At 38.8% G+C, this 15,280-nt stretch overlaps 1 protein-coding gene across 1 annotated transcript in view; it reads left to right on the top strand.

The window, feature by feature from the left end:
• PTPN12 (protein tyrosine phosphatase non-receptor type 12) overlaps window positions 1–15,280 on the top strand; it is a 100,211-nt gene that overhangs the window by 40,060 nt on the left and 44,871 nt on the right. Inside the window, exons 3-5 of the mRNA XM_062211461.1 lie at window positions 5,709–5,785; window positions 8,767–8,862; window positions 10,487–10,525. Coding sequence (XP_062067445.1) covers window positions 5,709–5,785; window positions 8,767–8,862; window positions 10,487–10,525 — 212 coding nt within the window. The remainder of the gene's footprint in view (window positions 1–5,708; window positions 5,786–8,766; window positions 8,863–10,486; window positions 10,526–15,280) is intronic.

Genomic DNA, 15,280 nt, shown 5'->3' with positions numbered 1-15,280 from the left:
GCCAGTCCCTAAATATTGTTTAGAAGATTTATTTATTTATTTGAAAGGCAGAGGTACAAAGAGAGATGGAGAGATACAAGAGACTGTTCATCTGCTGGTTCACTCCCAAAGTCTGCTACAGGATCAGGCCAGAGCCAGGAGACCCCTCCAGGTGTCCCATATAGATGCAATGGCCCAAGCACCTGTGCCATCCTCCCCCACCTTCCCAGGAACATTAGCAGGGAGCTGGATCAGAAGCAGAGCAGCTGAGTCCTGAATCCGTACCCATTTGGGATGTCAGTATCACAGGCAGCAGCCCAACCCCCTACATCACAACACTGGCCCCTATGAAGAATATTAAAATACATTTGATGTATTGCTTGATGTATTTATAAGCACAATAATATACTGTGACTGGATAGTATAAGTTAATAGACTATAAAATTTGCTTCAGAATTTAAATGAGGAATTTCATTTTTTAAAAACAGAATAATAACTTTAAATTTTACCATATTCTATTTTGTTTTTGTTTTTAATTTAAGAACAGAGAGCTCTAGAGTCTGCTGACTCACTCTCCAAATGCCCATAAAAGCTGGGCCTGGTGAGGCCAGCACTACTCCCCTCATAAGCAGGAAGTAGCCATGGAAGAAAAAATGATTCTGCGCCCCTCAACGCTCCCTAGGATTAACGGAAAGGAGTCTCTGAAAGGGGAATGATCTAGGCAGGTATTTAGGATCAGGTTTGTGAGCTGGAAGACCACGCCTTCACCATGTCCCCTGTGTGATCTCATGCCCCTGCCTGGCCACATCTGTTCGCCCACCTGCCAGTCAGTAAGGCATGAAACATGGTGGGCCTAGCCTTTTTTCCCCTTGCCCTTCTTTTCCCTCCTTGCCTTTAATCCCCATGCTATTGCCCTTCAATTTAACCCAAAGCTTATTGTGGGTTGCAGCATGTTACTGCGCCACGCTAAGCAGGGTTATGCTCACCCTAAAACAGAATGGGGGAGGTGTGGGTGATCTCAGCAGTTAGCTAAGCCCAGACACATTTCTCCCTACCCCTGCCTTCTGCCAGTCAGGTAAGCAACTCCTGGATGTGGCCCAGGCCCATTAAGCCTACCTGGGAAGCCATGTAACCTTCAAGCTGATTGGAGAGGCATATTGGCACCAGTGTCCATTCTGTCCTATAGTTAGCGTTTCCCAGAGTTGGTTATGCCACTTTCACTGGCTCTTTTAAATGTATTTGCATATGAATAAATGCAGATGTGTTCCCTAGGGGGGAAAAAAACTGGGCCTGGGCCAGGCTGTGTCAAAGTCAGGAGCCAGGAACTCAATCCAGTCCATCCTATGGTGGATGGCAGAAATCCAGCCCCTTGTGCTATGACTACTGCCTTCCAAGGTCTGCACTAGCAGGAAGCTGGTCAGGAACCAGGCACTCCTCTATGGGACACGGGTGTCTTACTCAGCCACTTCACTGCTATACCAAATGCCTGGTCCAGGAATATAAACAAAGGCATTTCTGTTCTCCATTTTTAATTTACTGCATCAAACCTACTAAAAAATATACAACACTAGAAATCTTGTATTTTAATTTTTTCCCAAGTCCCCCTAACTGTTGAGTGCTTAGGGTTAGATGAAAAAAAGATGGCAAAATGCTGATATTTACTGAAACTGAATAATGACTACATGAGAATTCATTATACTATTTTCTAGTTTGTATGTTTAAAGTTTTCATCTTGGAAATTTTTCTTTTTTCGAGATTTTAATTTATTTATTTGAAAGAGTTACAGAGAAAGAGGGAGAGACAGACAGGTCTCACTCCCCAGCTGGTCAGAATGGCCAGGACTGTGCCAGGCCAAAGCCAGGAGCTTTATCATGTCTCCCACATGGGTGAGAGGCCCAAGTGCTTGGGCTGTTTTCCACTGCTTTCCCAGGCACGTTAGCAGGGAGCTGAATCAGAAGTGGAGCAGCCTGGTCCAGAACCAGTGCCCATATGGTATACCAGCATCTTAGATGGCAGCTTAACCTGATACACCACAACAGCAGCACCAGAAATTAAAAAAAAATTCTGATGGATCGGCACTGTGGTGTAGCAATTAAGCCGCCATTTGCAACACTGGCATCCTGTATTGGTACTGTTTTCGTGTCCCAGCAGCTCCATTTCCCATCCAGCTCCCTACTAGTGGCCTGGGAAAAGCAGTGGAAGATGACCCAAGTGTTTGGACCCCTGCGCCCACCTGGGAGACCTGAAAGAAGCTCCTGGCTCCTTGTTTCCACCTGGCACAGCCCCAGCCGTTGCAGCCATTTAGGGAGTCAACCATGGATGGGGAAATTCTCTCTCTCCTCTCTCGCCTCTCTCTCCCTGTCTCTTCCTCCTCTCTATAACTCTTCCTTTTAAATAAATGTCTTGATAAAGAAAAAAAAATTCCTAACCTACAGGTAGCCAGCCTTATCACCGATCTTAACTATCATTTGGGAGCCACTGTTGTCATTTGGATTCACAATCCCCAGAAACATTTACTGAGGACTCAATAGTAAACCTACTGTTGTATTTTGCCTTTGAGATGCTTTGAGTAGAGGCTAACATGCCATAGGAATGAGGATAATTAATTGTGACCGTTTACCCCACCAAACATAGCAAGAGAAGCTTGGTATAGTTACTTAATCTCGTTATCTTACTGCTGGGTAGTCTCATTACAAGAAGCTTAGCACTTTTTTTAAATGTAGATCGAGAGATTTGTACAGAATGAATAAAATAATGACAGAGCATTGGTAGACTTGTAAACGTTTTCTCTCCTGTAAACATGTTCAGGAGATAAGTGATTTTTTTTTTAAATATTTATTTATTTGAAAGTCAGAGTTACACAGAGAGAGGAGAAACAGAGAGAGAGAGAGGTCTTCCATCCAATGGTTCACTCCCCAGATGACTGCAACGGCCAGAGCTGTGCAGATCCGAAACCAGGAGCTTATTCTGAGTCTCCCACGTGAGTGTGTGGGCCCAAGGACTTGGACCATCTTCTACTACTTTCCAGGCCATAGCAGAGAGTTGGATCAGAAGTGGAGCAGCCGGGACTAGAACTGATGCCCATATGGGATGCCAGCGCTTCAGGCCAGGGTGTTAACCTGCTGCACCACAGCGCCGGCCCCAGAGATAAGTGATTTTCATCAGAGCCCCATATGCTTTTCTTATGTGTCTGCCCATAAACTCTCAAAAAAGACTTCATGAAAAATAATTAAATCAGCAGACTTGGGGGGCCTGTGCTGTGGTGTTTAAAGCTACCACCTGCAGTAACGGCATCCCATGTAGGCACCGGTTCGAGTCCACTTCCTGTCTAGCTCTGTACTGTAGTATGGCCTGGGAAAGCAATAGAAGATGACTCAAATCCTTGGGGCCCTGCAGCGTCATGGAACACGTGGAAGAAGCTCCTGGCTTCAGGTTGGCCCAGCTCTGGCTGCTGCAGCCATTTTGGGGGGTGAACCAGTGGATGGAAGACCTGTCTCTCTCTCTCTGCCTCTGTCTCTGTAACTCTGCCTTTTAAATAAATAAATCTTAAAAAAAAAAATCAGCTTGTACCCTAATATTGTGTATAAAATTTGAACCATTGAAAAATAAGTTATTGGTTGTGCTTCAGGAGTTGACTAAGAAGTTTGTTTATATCTATTATCATTTCTGTATTTGTCTTTTTTAAATTCTAATTGCCTTTAGCATTCATTGTCCATATATTAAAAAGGATCATAATACAATAATGATGATGGCATTTTACATGTTATACATTATGGTCCAGAGACAGTATTAAGCAAGTCTACTGCTTCAGGATTTCATGCTCTTAGAGTATTTCCCACCAAATATTTACCAAGTATAATGGAAAAGATAATTTTATAGTGCAGCCACTAGCTGGTACCATAATAAATCAAGTGAGCATCACAGATAGTAAAACATATGGGACTATGAATCCCTTGATTTGTTATACTAAGAAATCATCATCCTTCTGTGATGTTCTTACCAAAAATTTATACCTCATTCCATTCATAAGAAAAAGTCACTCACAAGATCTTTTATCTATTAAAAGAGACTATAAGTTCTAGATAAAAAATCTTTAAAAATCACAGCCTGAGGGGGGAACTGTTTTGGAATTATCTATGATTTTCTGTTTTTTACATAGATTTCATAGAAAGCAGTAAGAAACAATTGACATGGAAAAATGGGGAAAAACAAAGTATTTTATGTAAAAAGAAGTATGAATAACCAATAAATAATGTGTAACTGTGTAATACAAGAAATACAAACCAAAGTATTTTTATTTTAGGCTGTCAGTGCTCTAAGAATCTGAAAATATCTAGTCATTCTTATTAATTAATACTTCGTATAATTTGTTATATGCCTTTTAGAATGCAAGAAGCAATTCTTCTGTTAGGAATTTACCCAATAGCAGCACAGGTAACAGATCCATGTACAGCAGTATTCACTGTAGTAGTGTTTTTAATAGTAGGATATCATGTTAAAAATAAATATCCACATAATGTGATACCCTGTTACATTAAAATGAATAAGGTAGATCTATAAATGCTCTGGGAAGTATTTCAGTGTATATTATTCATTGAAAAGTACCAAGGTACAGAATATTATAGTATGATTGCATTTGTGTGGTTTTTCAAAGTATACAAATTACATTTGAAAGGAAAAGAAGAACCTTAATAATAATGTGCTAGCAAAGAAAGCCCAGGAATTGAAGGGCAAGGAAAGACCTGGTTTTTTTTTTTTGGTTTTTTTTTAAGATTTATTTATTTGAAAGGCAGAGCTAGAGATGCAGAGGCAGAGAGAGAGGTCTTCCATTTGCTGGTTCACTCCCCAAATGGCCTCAGTGGCCGGAGCTGGGCTGTTTCTAAGTCAGGAGCCAGGACCTTCTTCCAGATCTCTCAGGCGAGTTCAGGGACTCAAGGACTTGGGCCATCTTCTGCTGCTATCCCAGCCACATTAGCAGGGAGCTGGATTGGAAGTGGAGCAGTGGGGACTTGAACTGGTGTCCATATGGGATGCCAGCACTGCAGGTGGCAGTTTTACCCACTATGCCACAGAACCGGCCCTAAGACTTAATTTTAATTTTGTACTTTCAGGTCTAATTTTTTTAATCATGCATATATTTCTCCTTTTAAAAAATGGAAAATATACCTCATAAAGTTATAATAAAATTTATATTTTATAAACTATTATTGTAAATATTTTTACCCTAATTTGGCCTTACCTAATAATAAATATCATAGAGCACTTTTTATATGCCATCTTCATTAAGTTGTCATATGTTACTTAATTTTTATAGTTTCTTGTGAAATTTATTAATGGTCAGTATGTATCCATCACTTGATATGCTTGTTAAAAGCTGAAGAGACTTAAACCCTAGACTTTGCTGTAGTAAATCTGGAATGATGCTCAGGAATTTATATTTTAAAGGAGTCCTAGAGATGATTCTGAATGCAATTGATTCATCACCTGCTGTTTTCCGTGGTGCCCATTAGCAGGGAACTAGAATCAGAAGTGGAAAGGAGACTTGAACCCAGGCACTGCAATATGGAATAAACATGTACCAAGCATCATCTTAACCCCCATGCCAAGTACCTGCCTCCTCCCCCATTTTCATTAGTCAAAGAAAATATTTCAGTCATCTATTTATTTTCATGCTACATTAGGGAAAATGTCAGCTAACCATAATTTATAAAATCTTTTTTTTCTTTTAGTTGATCATAGCCGAGTTAAGTTAACTTTAAAAACTCCTTCTCAAGATTCAGACTACATCAATGCAAATTTTATTAAGGTATGTATACACTTTAAATAGTGTTTCTCTGCCATAGTAAGTGTGTTCTGCATATCAGTTTTATTAAAACCTTTAAAATCACTCAAATATGGTTCTACCAGCAAAATAAATAAAAATAAAATCACTTCCCTGGCAAATTTTCATGTAAGTTCCTTCTAACCTGCTTATTTGTGCGGGCAAATAATTTTTGCTTACTTTTAAGACAGCAAAGGTAAGGTTTTCTGTTTTGTTTCTTTTGTATTGAAGGCTTAAAAACACTTTACCTGTTCCTAAACCATCATCACAGCTATCCCTTTTTGTTAAGATACAAAAATGTACCAGTTCATTTCCTGTTGTCGAACCATATAGATGTTTTCCAGTTTTTCTTGATAATAATATTGCAGTGAATTTGTTGTTTTGAATAATTTCTTAAGGTAAATTATCACAACTGGAATTACTAATTACTAATAATGCTGATTTGAAATTATGGTACACAAACTTAGATTGAGAATGTATGGCACCTGTCACTGTTTCAAGTGGTAATACAAGCCCATGGTTGGCTACCCATTGATTAAAAGCAGTCAGGTTTTTGTATCACCATCAATAAAAAGATAAATGCAAACTACCACTTAATTGAGTTTACATAGCTTTAATTTGTTCCATTAGCTATTCTGTTTTTCAGTCTTTTTTCTTTAATTTATTTATTTTATTTGAAAATCAAAGTTACACAGAGAGGGAGAGAGAGGTCTTCCATCCACTGCTTCATTCCCCAGTTGGTCACAATGGCTGGAGCTGTGCTGATTTGAAGCCAGGAGCCAGGAGCTTCTTCTGGGTCTCCCATGCTGGTGCAGGGGCTCAGAGACTTGGGCCATCTTGTACTGCTTTCCCATGCCATAGTACAGAGCTGGATCAGAAGTGGAGCATCCAGGACTTGAGCCACTACCCATATGGGATGCAGGCACTGCAGGCAACGGCTTTACCCGCTGTGCCACAGCACCAGCCCCCTGTTTTTCAATCTTTCTAGTCATGATAGTTTAATATTCACTTTTATAGACTGTATTTATAAATATTTCAATAAAATATTTTGTCAAAAATTGTAAGTGTAAAAGTTGATAATATTATCTTTGTCAACACTGAATAGTCATGATTTCAGATAAAACTTTTCCAACAAAATATAGTTTTTTAAAAATTTAGGTAAAGTATAAATTTTATATTAAAAAAATGTAATTTACTGTTTCAGATGTTTTCAGTGTTCATATTCTCTTATGAGAACTTATGTCTAGTTTTTGTTCTTAATTAATTTAAAAGGGAGAGAAAAGAGGGCTCCTGTCTGCTGGTTCACTCCTCAGATGCCTGCAACAGCCAGGGCTGGGATTTCCCAGGTCAGGGTGGCAGGACCCAAGTATTCAAGCCATCAGTACCGCCCCGTAGGATTGCAGCAAGAAGCTAGGTTTGGGAGCTGTAGCAAGAAATCTAACCTAGCATTCTAATATGGGATGCGGGCATCTTAACCACTAAGCCAAACACCTGCCCCTCCCAAATAAGCTCTGGTTTTAAATTCTACTTAATGACACAGCTTCATTGTATGATTGAATTATATGCAAGTTTAGTGTTTTGGTCAGGTATTCTGTTTGGTATATGCTCAAGCTTATTGAAAGTTACACAGCTGGTACTCAATAAGCCCTTGTAAATTGAATAAATAATTGAAGGAAGCTATGGAAAAAACTAGCTAAGAACAAACTGTTAAGTTTTACTATTGTTTTAAAGTCAAAGTATGGAGTCAGAGAGGTTAAGCCTCCACCCACAGTGCCAGCATCCCACAGGGGCGCCCGTTCGAGTCCCACCTGCTCACTTCTTCCGAATCACCATGTCACTCTGCTTTTCAAATAAATTAAATCTTTTTTTTTTAAAAAAGAGGGTGGGGCTCAAAGCATGAGAGGGGTGTGTTCCCTGACCAATGCTGATCAACAGGAACTGGATCTTACTACTGAACAGAGAACTTAGCATTTATTTCCAGACATCTTACTCCCCGTATGTCTGGTATTGAACTGGAATGTTCTTATTAAGAAAACTGACAGGACTGGCACTGTGGCATAGGTTAAGCATCTGCCTGTTTGCCAGCATCCCATATGAGTACCAGTGCAAGTCCCGGCTGCTCCACTTCTGATCCAGCTCCCTGCTGATGGCCTGAGAAAGCAGTAGAAGATGGTCCAGGTGCTTGGACCCCTACACCTGCGTGGGAGACCTGGAAGAAGCTCCTAACTCCTGGCTTCAACCTTATCCAACCCTGGCCATTGCGGCCATGTGTCAGGGTAAACCACCAGATGGAAGACCTCTCTCTGTCACTCCCTTTCTCTCTGTAACTCTGCCTTTCAAATAGATAAAAATAAATCTTTAAAAATAAAGTCAAAATGTGTGCTTACATTTCTGCTACAGTTAGCTTGTTGACTAGGTATTGGGGATTTTGTTTTAAATTCCTAGGCAAATAATAATCATTGATTACTATAAGGCTATCTTTTTTACCAATTCTGCGTACCGTGTCTAATAAACACACAGAAGTTAAAATGAATTGAATATATTTTGTCATGCTTTTGACTATTAAAAAATATTAGAAATGCTTTAAAAAAAAAAAAAAAAAGATGTATTCGAAAGAGGGGAAGAGAGAGAAACTGACTGCTGATTCACTCCCCAAATAGCCATAATGACCAAGGGTTGAGCCAGGCCAAAGCCAGGAGCCTTCTAGCTTCATCTGAGTCTCCCACATGGGTGGCAAACACTAGGACCATCTTCTGCTGCTTTTCCCAGGCCATTCCAGGGAGTTGGATCAAAAGTGGAGCAGCTGGGATGTCAACCAGGCGGCGTCATTACCTGCTACACCATGGTGCCAGCCCCAGAAATGCATTAGATGAAACAATAATAATACCAATAAAATTTGATGTCTTTAAGTAATGAAATATTTTTATAATCATAATAAATGTGAAATTTGCTTTTAATCATTTTAGGGTGTCTATGGGCCGAAAGCATATGTGGCAACTCAAGGACCTTTAGCAAATACAGTAATAGATTTTTGGAGGATGATATGGGAGTACAATGTTGTAGTAAGTAATTTATTTTTTATAATATGTCTTAAGAAGTACTATGTGTAGTGACATAAGACATTTTACATGAATAGGAAATGAGAGAACTTTTTAGCTATAAGATATGTTAAATTATAAGAGGGTGTGATAATTTAAGTTATTAACTATCAAGTCAAATACAAAATAACTTACAGAAGGCATAAAATGATTCATACTTTCATAGGTCAGCATAATCCTTGATAGTACACTCATGTTCTTAATTAGAGGCCCATTTTAGTCCTTCTTCCCAGCAAAAATATATCTAAGCACATAACTGTAAATTGTTAAAGTGTAAGAGGATTTGCAGACAGCCCCGGTCACCCTTGGCTGCTGAAGCCCATTCAGTTAGAAGTATGTCAGGCCACTGGCATTTTAGTTCCCCTGTGTTCTGTTGGGTGAAGGGAATTGGTGTGCCCTTAGGTTTGGAAGCTGGGAAATAAACGAGCATTCTGCAGAGAGCCACCTTGCACTACTGTTTATAATGCTTTTTGCTCTGGTGATGATTTCGATTGTGTAGATGTGGAAAATCAGTAATATAGTTGACATTCTTTATAAAGGACCTTCTCTATAGAATTATAATAATTCTAAAGCTTTGGCACCCCCTGTTAGTCTTTGAAAGATTAGTAAAACAAGAAAGAATTTCAAGTCCTTGGGATTTGCTGTTATTTTATTTTAAAACTAGACTTAACTTGGAAATTGAGGAAAGGGCATCAAAAAACTTTTTGGGTGATAGGAACGTTCTTTTTCTGGTAGGGTTTGGGTTGCATGAATGTATATATTTGATAAAACATGGAGAATGTTCACTTAGGGTCTGTGCATTTTATCCTATGTAAAATTTACCTCAAGGAAAAAGTATATGTACAATATAAAAATTACAGAGTTTCAGGTAATTATATATGGGCTGAAGTATTCAGGGGAGAATATTCTGATGTCTGCAGTTGACTTTGAAATGCATTTTTAATAAGATGGATTGAGAGGGATAGATACGTGATAAAACAATTATAGTGAAATGTTAATAGTAGAATGTAGATGATAAACTCTAGTGTTTAAAGTTCTTTTTAAGTTTTGTTACAAGTTTGAAAGTTTGCATTATAAGATGTTGGGGAGGAAAACATTTTAAAGATTATTTATTTACTGAAAGAGTTATAGGGAGAGACAGACAGAGGGATCTTCTATTCCCTGGTTCACTCTTCAGTGAATAGTTCACTGAGGCTGGGATTGAGCCAGGCTGGAGTCAGGAGTCAGGAGCTTGTTCTCCACCTCCCACATGGTTGGTAGGGGCCCAAGCACTTGATCTGGTGCCCAATTAGGTCCTGGCATCACAGGAAGCAGCTTTATCTGCTATGCCACAATGCCTGCCCCAATCTGAGCCAATTTTATTTGATGATGTATAAGTAGCCTTTGTTTGGAAGGTATAATTTTAATTGTTTCTTAACTCCTGGCTAATATTAAATGTTAATATTAAAACTACTTCTTTATACAAGTCAACTGTACTTTTCGCTCAAAGTAAAAAGTAGTTCTTGAAATTTGTTTTTCATTTAAAAATGTAGTTTTGTGTTTAACTGATACCTTCTTCATTCTGCTCATCACCTTACTTATTTTTTAGATCATTGTAATGGCTTGTCGAGAATTTGAGATGGGAAGGGTATGTATCCTGTTAAATGCTTAAAATAGTTTAATTTCATATTTTATTATTTCATTTCTGGGTTAATTAATTCCAGTCTTTATTATGATTGCTATCATTATAGTCTGATCTCAAGTAAAGTATTTTTTTTTTCCCTAAGATTTTTTAAAAAATTATTTATTTGAGAGATAAGAGTTACAGACAGAGAGAGGGAGAGACAGAGAGAAAGGTCTTCCATCTGCTGATTCACTTCCCAAATGACTGCAATGGCTGGAACTGGGCCAATCTGAAGCTAGGAGCCAGGAGCTTCTTCCGGGTCTCCCATTTGGATGCAGGAGCCCAAAGATTTGGGCAGTCTTTTGTTGCTTTCCCAGGCCATTGCAGAGAGCTGGATCAGAAGTGGAGCAACTGGGACTCAAATTGGTGGCCATATGGGATGCTGGCACTGCCGGTGGTGGTGTCTTTACCCGCTAGGCCACAACGCCGGCCCCCAAAATTTCTTAGTATGTTTTTGTAATGTTGGTATTTCTATGTTATATACAAGTTAAATTAATTTCAAAACCATTGTGATGTCCGAAAGCAGCAATTCTTAATTCCTCATTGTAGGAAGTCATAATACATTTATAAAGAACAGGTATTTAAGTAAAACTGCAAGTATGGCCTTTGAAATATTAAATTACTGATGATTTTATTTGAAATGCCCTTATATTAGTTTGTTAATAAACTAAAAGTCAATTTTAAATTGTTAAAGTTTTTAAAAATATTTTTCAATGAAATGTTGCAAAAACAAGATATTACATTTTTCAGTTATTTGAGATGTTATATAAATCATTAAGAAAACCTTATTTTAGCTGATAACTTTAATTCCTCTCAGCCACATCCTTTATCAGGATTAAATAATGTTGAATAGAAAATAAGCAATCTAAGATTAGAAATATAAAGACTAGAAAATTATTAAGTAATATTATCTGTTGAAACATTGTCAATATGAGCTTTAGCACTATTATTCCTAATTGATTCTATTAGAAAATTTAAATTTTACTCTCCTAATGTTTATAAATTACTGTTAAGGTTTAGGACTTATTTCTTTTATTATTCTATTAATAAATTCACATTGCTTCAGTAGTAGTACTTGATTAAAAAAATTTTGCATGTAAATTTTTTTTTTTTTTTTTTTTTTTTTGACAGGCAGAGTGGATAGTGAGAGAGAGAGACAGAGAGAAAGGTCTTCCTTTTTGCCGCTGGTTCACCCTCCAATGGCCGCCGCGGCCGGCGCATCTCGCTGATCCGAAGCCAGGAGCCAGGTGCTTCTCCTGGTCTCCCATGCGGATGCAGGGCCCAAGGACTTGGGCCATCCTCCACTGCACTCCCGGGCCATAGCAGAGAGCTGGCCTGGAAGAGGGGCAACCGGGATAGAATCCAGCGCCCCAACCGGGACTAGAACCCGGTGTGCCGGCGCCGCAAGGCGGAGGATTAGCCTGTTAAGCCACGGCACCGGCCAGCATGTAAAATTTTTTAAAGCTCAAGGTTTTGTGATTCATAGCGTTTTAATAGTAAAACTTCATTTTTTTTTAAGTATTAATTTATTTATTTGAAAAGCAGAGTTACAGAGGAGTAGGGTGGGAGGAAAGAGACTGGGGCTTAACCTGCTACTCCACAATGGTGGCCCCATAAACTTATCATTTAGTTTCATTTTTCACAAACAATAATGTCCCCTTAAACAGTACTTAACATATAGTTTTTGGCATCAGTTGTTCCTTATTTTATACTGAACCGGTACAGAAATATTAATATAATCCTTACTAAGCTACTCATATGAATGAGGACCCTGTTATTCATGGCTTTCAATTCCTTTTTTTTTTTTTAAGATTTTATTTATTCACTTGAGAGGCAGACAGAAAAATCTTTCAGCTGCTGGTTCACTCCCCAAGTGGCTAAAACGGTCAGAGCTGAGCCAATCCAAAACCAGGACCCAAGAGCTTCCAGGTCTCCCACGTGGATGCCAGGGCCCAAGCACTTGAGCCATCTTCCACTGGTCTCCCAGGCTATAAACAGGATCAGAAGAAGAGCAGCTGGGACATGAACCAACGCCCATGTAGGGTACTGGTGCCTCAGGCGGAGGCTTAGCCCGCTACGCTGGCCCCTGCTTTCCATTCTTCAGTAAATTAGTCTTCTATAATTTGATATCTGTCTCAAAATATTAAAACTTTATTGGGTAGAAGACAAAAAAATAAAAATAAGCCCTCAAAAATAATATGATTTTATTATTTCTATAAACTTCTTCCAAAAAATGAGGTTGAGCAAGACCTATGGTTTTCAAGCTCTAAAACACATATTTGTATTTATTCAAGCAAACAAGGCGATTCTACTTGTTGCCTTGTGAGCATTAGATATATTGAGTTTGTTCCAGCCTATAGGTAATAACTCTACTGTAATTGGAACTATGAAAATGCAGTTAGAAATCCATGAACTGGGGGTTGGCACTGTGGCATAGAGGGTAAGACTGCTGCCTGCTGTGCCAGCATCCCATATGGCTGCTGGTTCTAGTCCTGGCTGCTCCACTTCCGATCCAGCTCTCTGCTATGGCCTGGGAAGGCAGTAGAAGATGGCCCAAGTCCTTGGGCCCCTGTACCTGCATGGGGGACCCAGAGGAAGCTCTTGACTCCTGGCTCCTGGCTTCAGATCGGCACAGCTCCAGCTGTTTTGGCCAATCGGAGATTGAACCAGCGGAATAGAAGACCTCTCTCTCTGTGTAACTTTGACTTTCAAATAAATAAATAAATAAATCTTAAAAAAAAAATCCATGAACTGACAAATTTACACTTAACAGCTTCTATTATTGGTTCTTGTTAAAACAATCATTTCTTAACATTTGAGTCACTGTATCATCTATTAAGTTGGGTTTTTCATTTAGTTCCCCAGTTTTCTAAAATGATGGTTGTTAATGGTAGAAACAAAAATAAGTTGAGTGTTCCATTTCTTTACCTATTTAAAATGTGAAGCTAAGAGGGAAACCGGTTATTCTTTCTGTAATCTCAAATAAAATTGTGTAGTTAAAATAATACATTGTATCATATAAGGTTTTTACTACAAATAGAACATTTGAAACACACTTATTTAGAATATGCAACAACACTGTAAGAATAGGATTATTGTTTTCATTTTTGCAGGTAAAGAAATAAAAGCCAATTAAAATAGTAAAATTATTTCCTGAAAAATTCCTCTGATACCAAGTAGAATGCTCTTTCTAGTATACTACATGTTTTGTACTTGGTGAGAATGTAACCAGATATTACATAGATTGCCATATTACAATCATTGAAACTTGCTTGGCAACTCTTTATATATACTAAGTGGATTTCCTTGTGTTAGATGTGTGTATATATATTTTTTTTTTGACTGGCAGAGTGGACAGGGAGAGAGAGAGACAGAGAGAAAGTCTTCCTTCTAAGTACCTTTCTCTGAAGGGAGGAGAGAACTTCCACTTTGACTATGACCCTATCGGAATAAGATCAAAGTCAGCGAACTCTAAAGGCTTCCATAGCCCTGGCAACTCATGACTAGAGCCTAGGGAGATTACTGACACCATGAACAGGAGTGTCAAATTGTTAAGTCAGCAACAGGAGTCACTGTGTACTTACATCCCATGTGGGATCTGTCCTTAATCTATTATCTAATGTGCAGTGATACTATAACTAGTACTGAAACAGTATTTTTACACTTTGTGTTTCTGCGTGGGTATAAACTAATGTGATCTTTACTAATTATATACTTAATCGATCTTCTGTATATAAAGATAATTGGAAATGAAAAAAAAAAAACCTGGTGTTAAATTGGAAATGGCATAGAAAATTAATTAATTTCTTTAAAAAAAATATTATGTAGGATGTCTGTCTGCTGTACACTCTTATTTAATGCTATAACTAGTACTCCAACAGTATTTTTTTTTCACTATGTGTTGCTATATGGCGGCAAACTGTTGAAATCGTTACCTAATATATACTAAACTGATCTTCTGTATATAAAGAGAATTGAAAATGAATCATGATATGATTGGAAGGGGAGAGGGAGCGGGAAAAGGGAGGGTTGCAGGTGGGAGGGAAGTTTTGGGAGGGGGAAGCCATTGTAACCCATAAGCAGTACTTTGGAAATTTATATTCATTAAATAAAAGTTTAATTTAAAAAAAAAAAAAAAGTATTCCTTCTACCATTGGTTCACCCTCCAATGGCTGCTGTGGCCGGTGCACTGATCTGAAGCCAGGAGCAAGGTGCTTCTCCTGGTCTCCCATGCAGGTGCAGGGCCCAAGGACTTGGGCCATCCTCCTCTGCACTCCCAGGCCACAGCAGAGAGCTGGACAGGAAGAGGGGCAACCGGGACAGAATCCAGTGCCCCGACCGGGACTAGAACCGGGGGTGCCGGCACCGCAGGCAGAGGATTAGCCTATTGAGCTGCCGCGCCAGCTAGATGTATTTTTTTTTTTTTTTAAAGTAGTTTTCAAGAGGAAGATCTTTGGTCTGCTCTGTGGACTAGGCAAGGAACAATGAATGGTTTATATACTTAATGCTAATTAGACTGTTAGGACTATTCTTGGAGTGGACTTAGTAACCTGCCTTTAACAGCAATTGGGTAAGTCTCAGTTCTCCCAGCTCCTTACCTGCTAATGTCAGTTTTTCTGTTTTGGGGAAAGAGTACTGAGCTGATCCCTGGGACACAAAATATTTGTAAATGTGTGAGAAAAACCACATATGCATAGCTTACTAACTTTTTTTTTTATT

The sequence above is a fragment of the Lepus europaeus genome, chromosome 1 (genome assembly GCF_033115175.1).
Source record: "Lepus europaeus isolate LE1 chromosome 1, mLepTim1.pri, whole genome shotgun sequence".
Lineage (NCBI taxonomy): Eukaryota > Metazoa > Chordata > Mammalia > Lagomorpha > Leporidae > Lepus > Lepus europaeus.
This window is presented reverse-complemented; position numbering and strand designations above follow the sequence as displayed.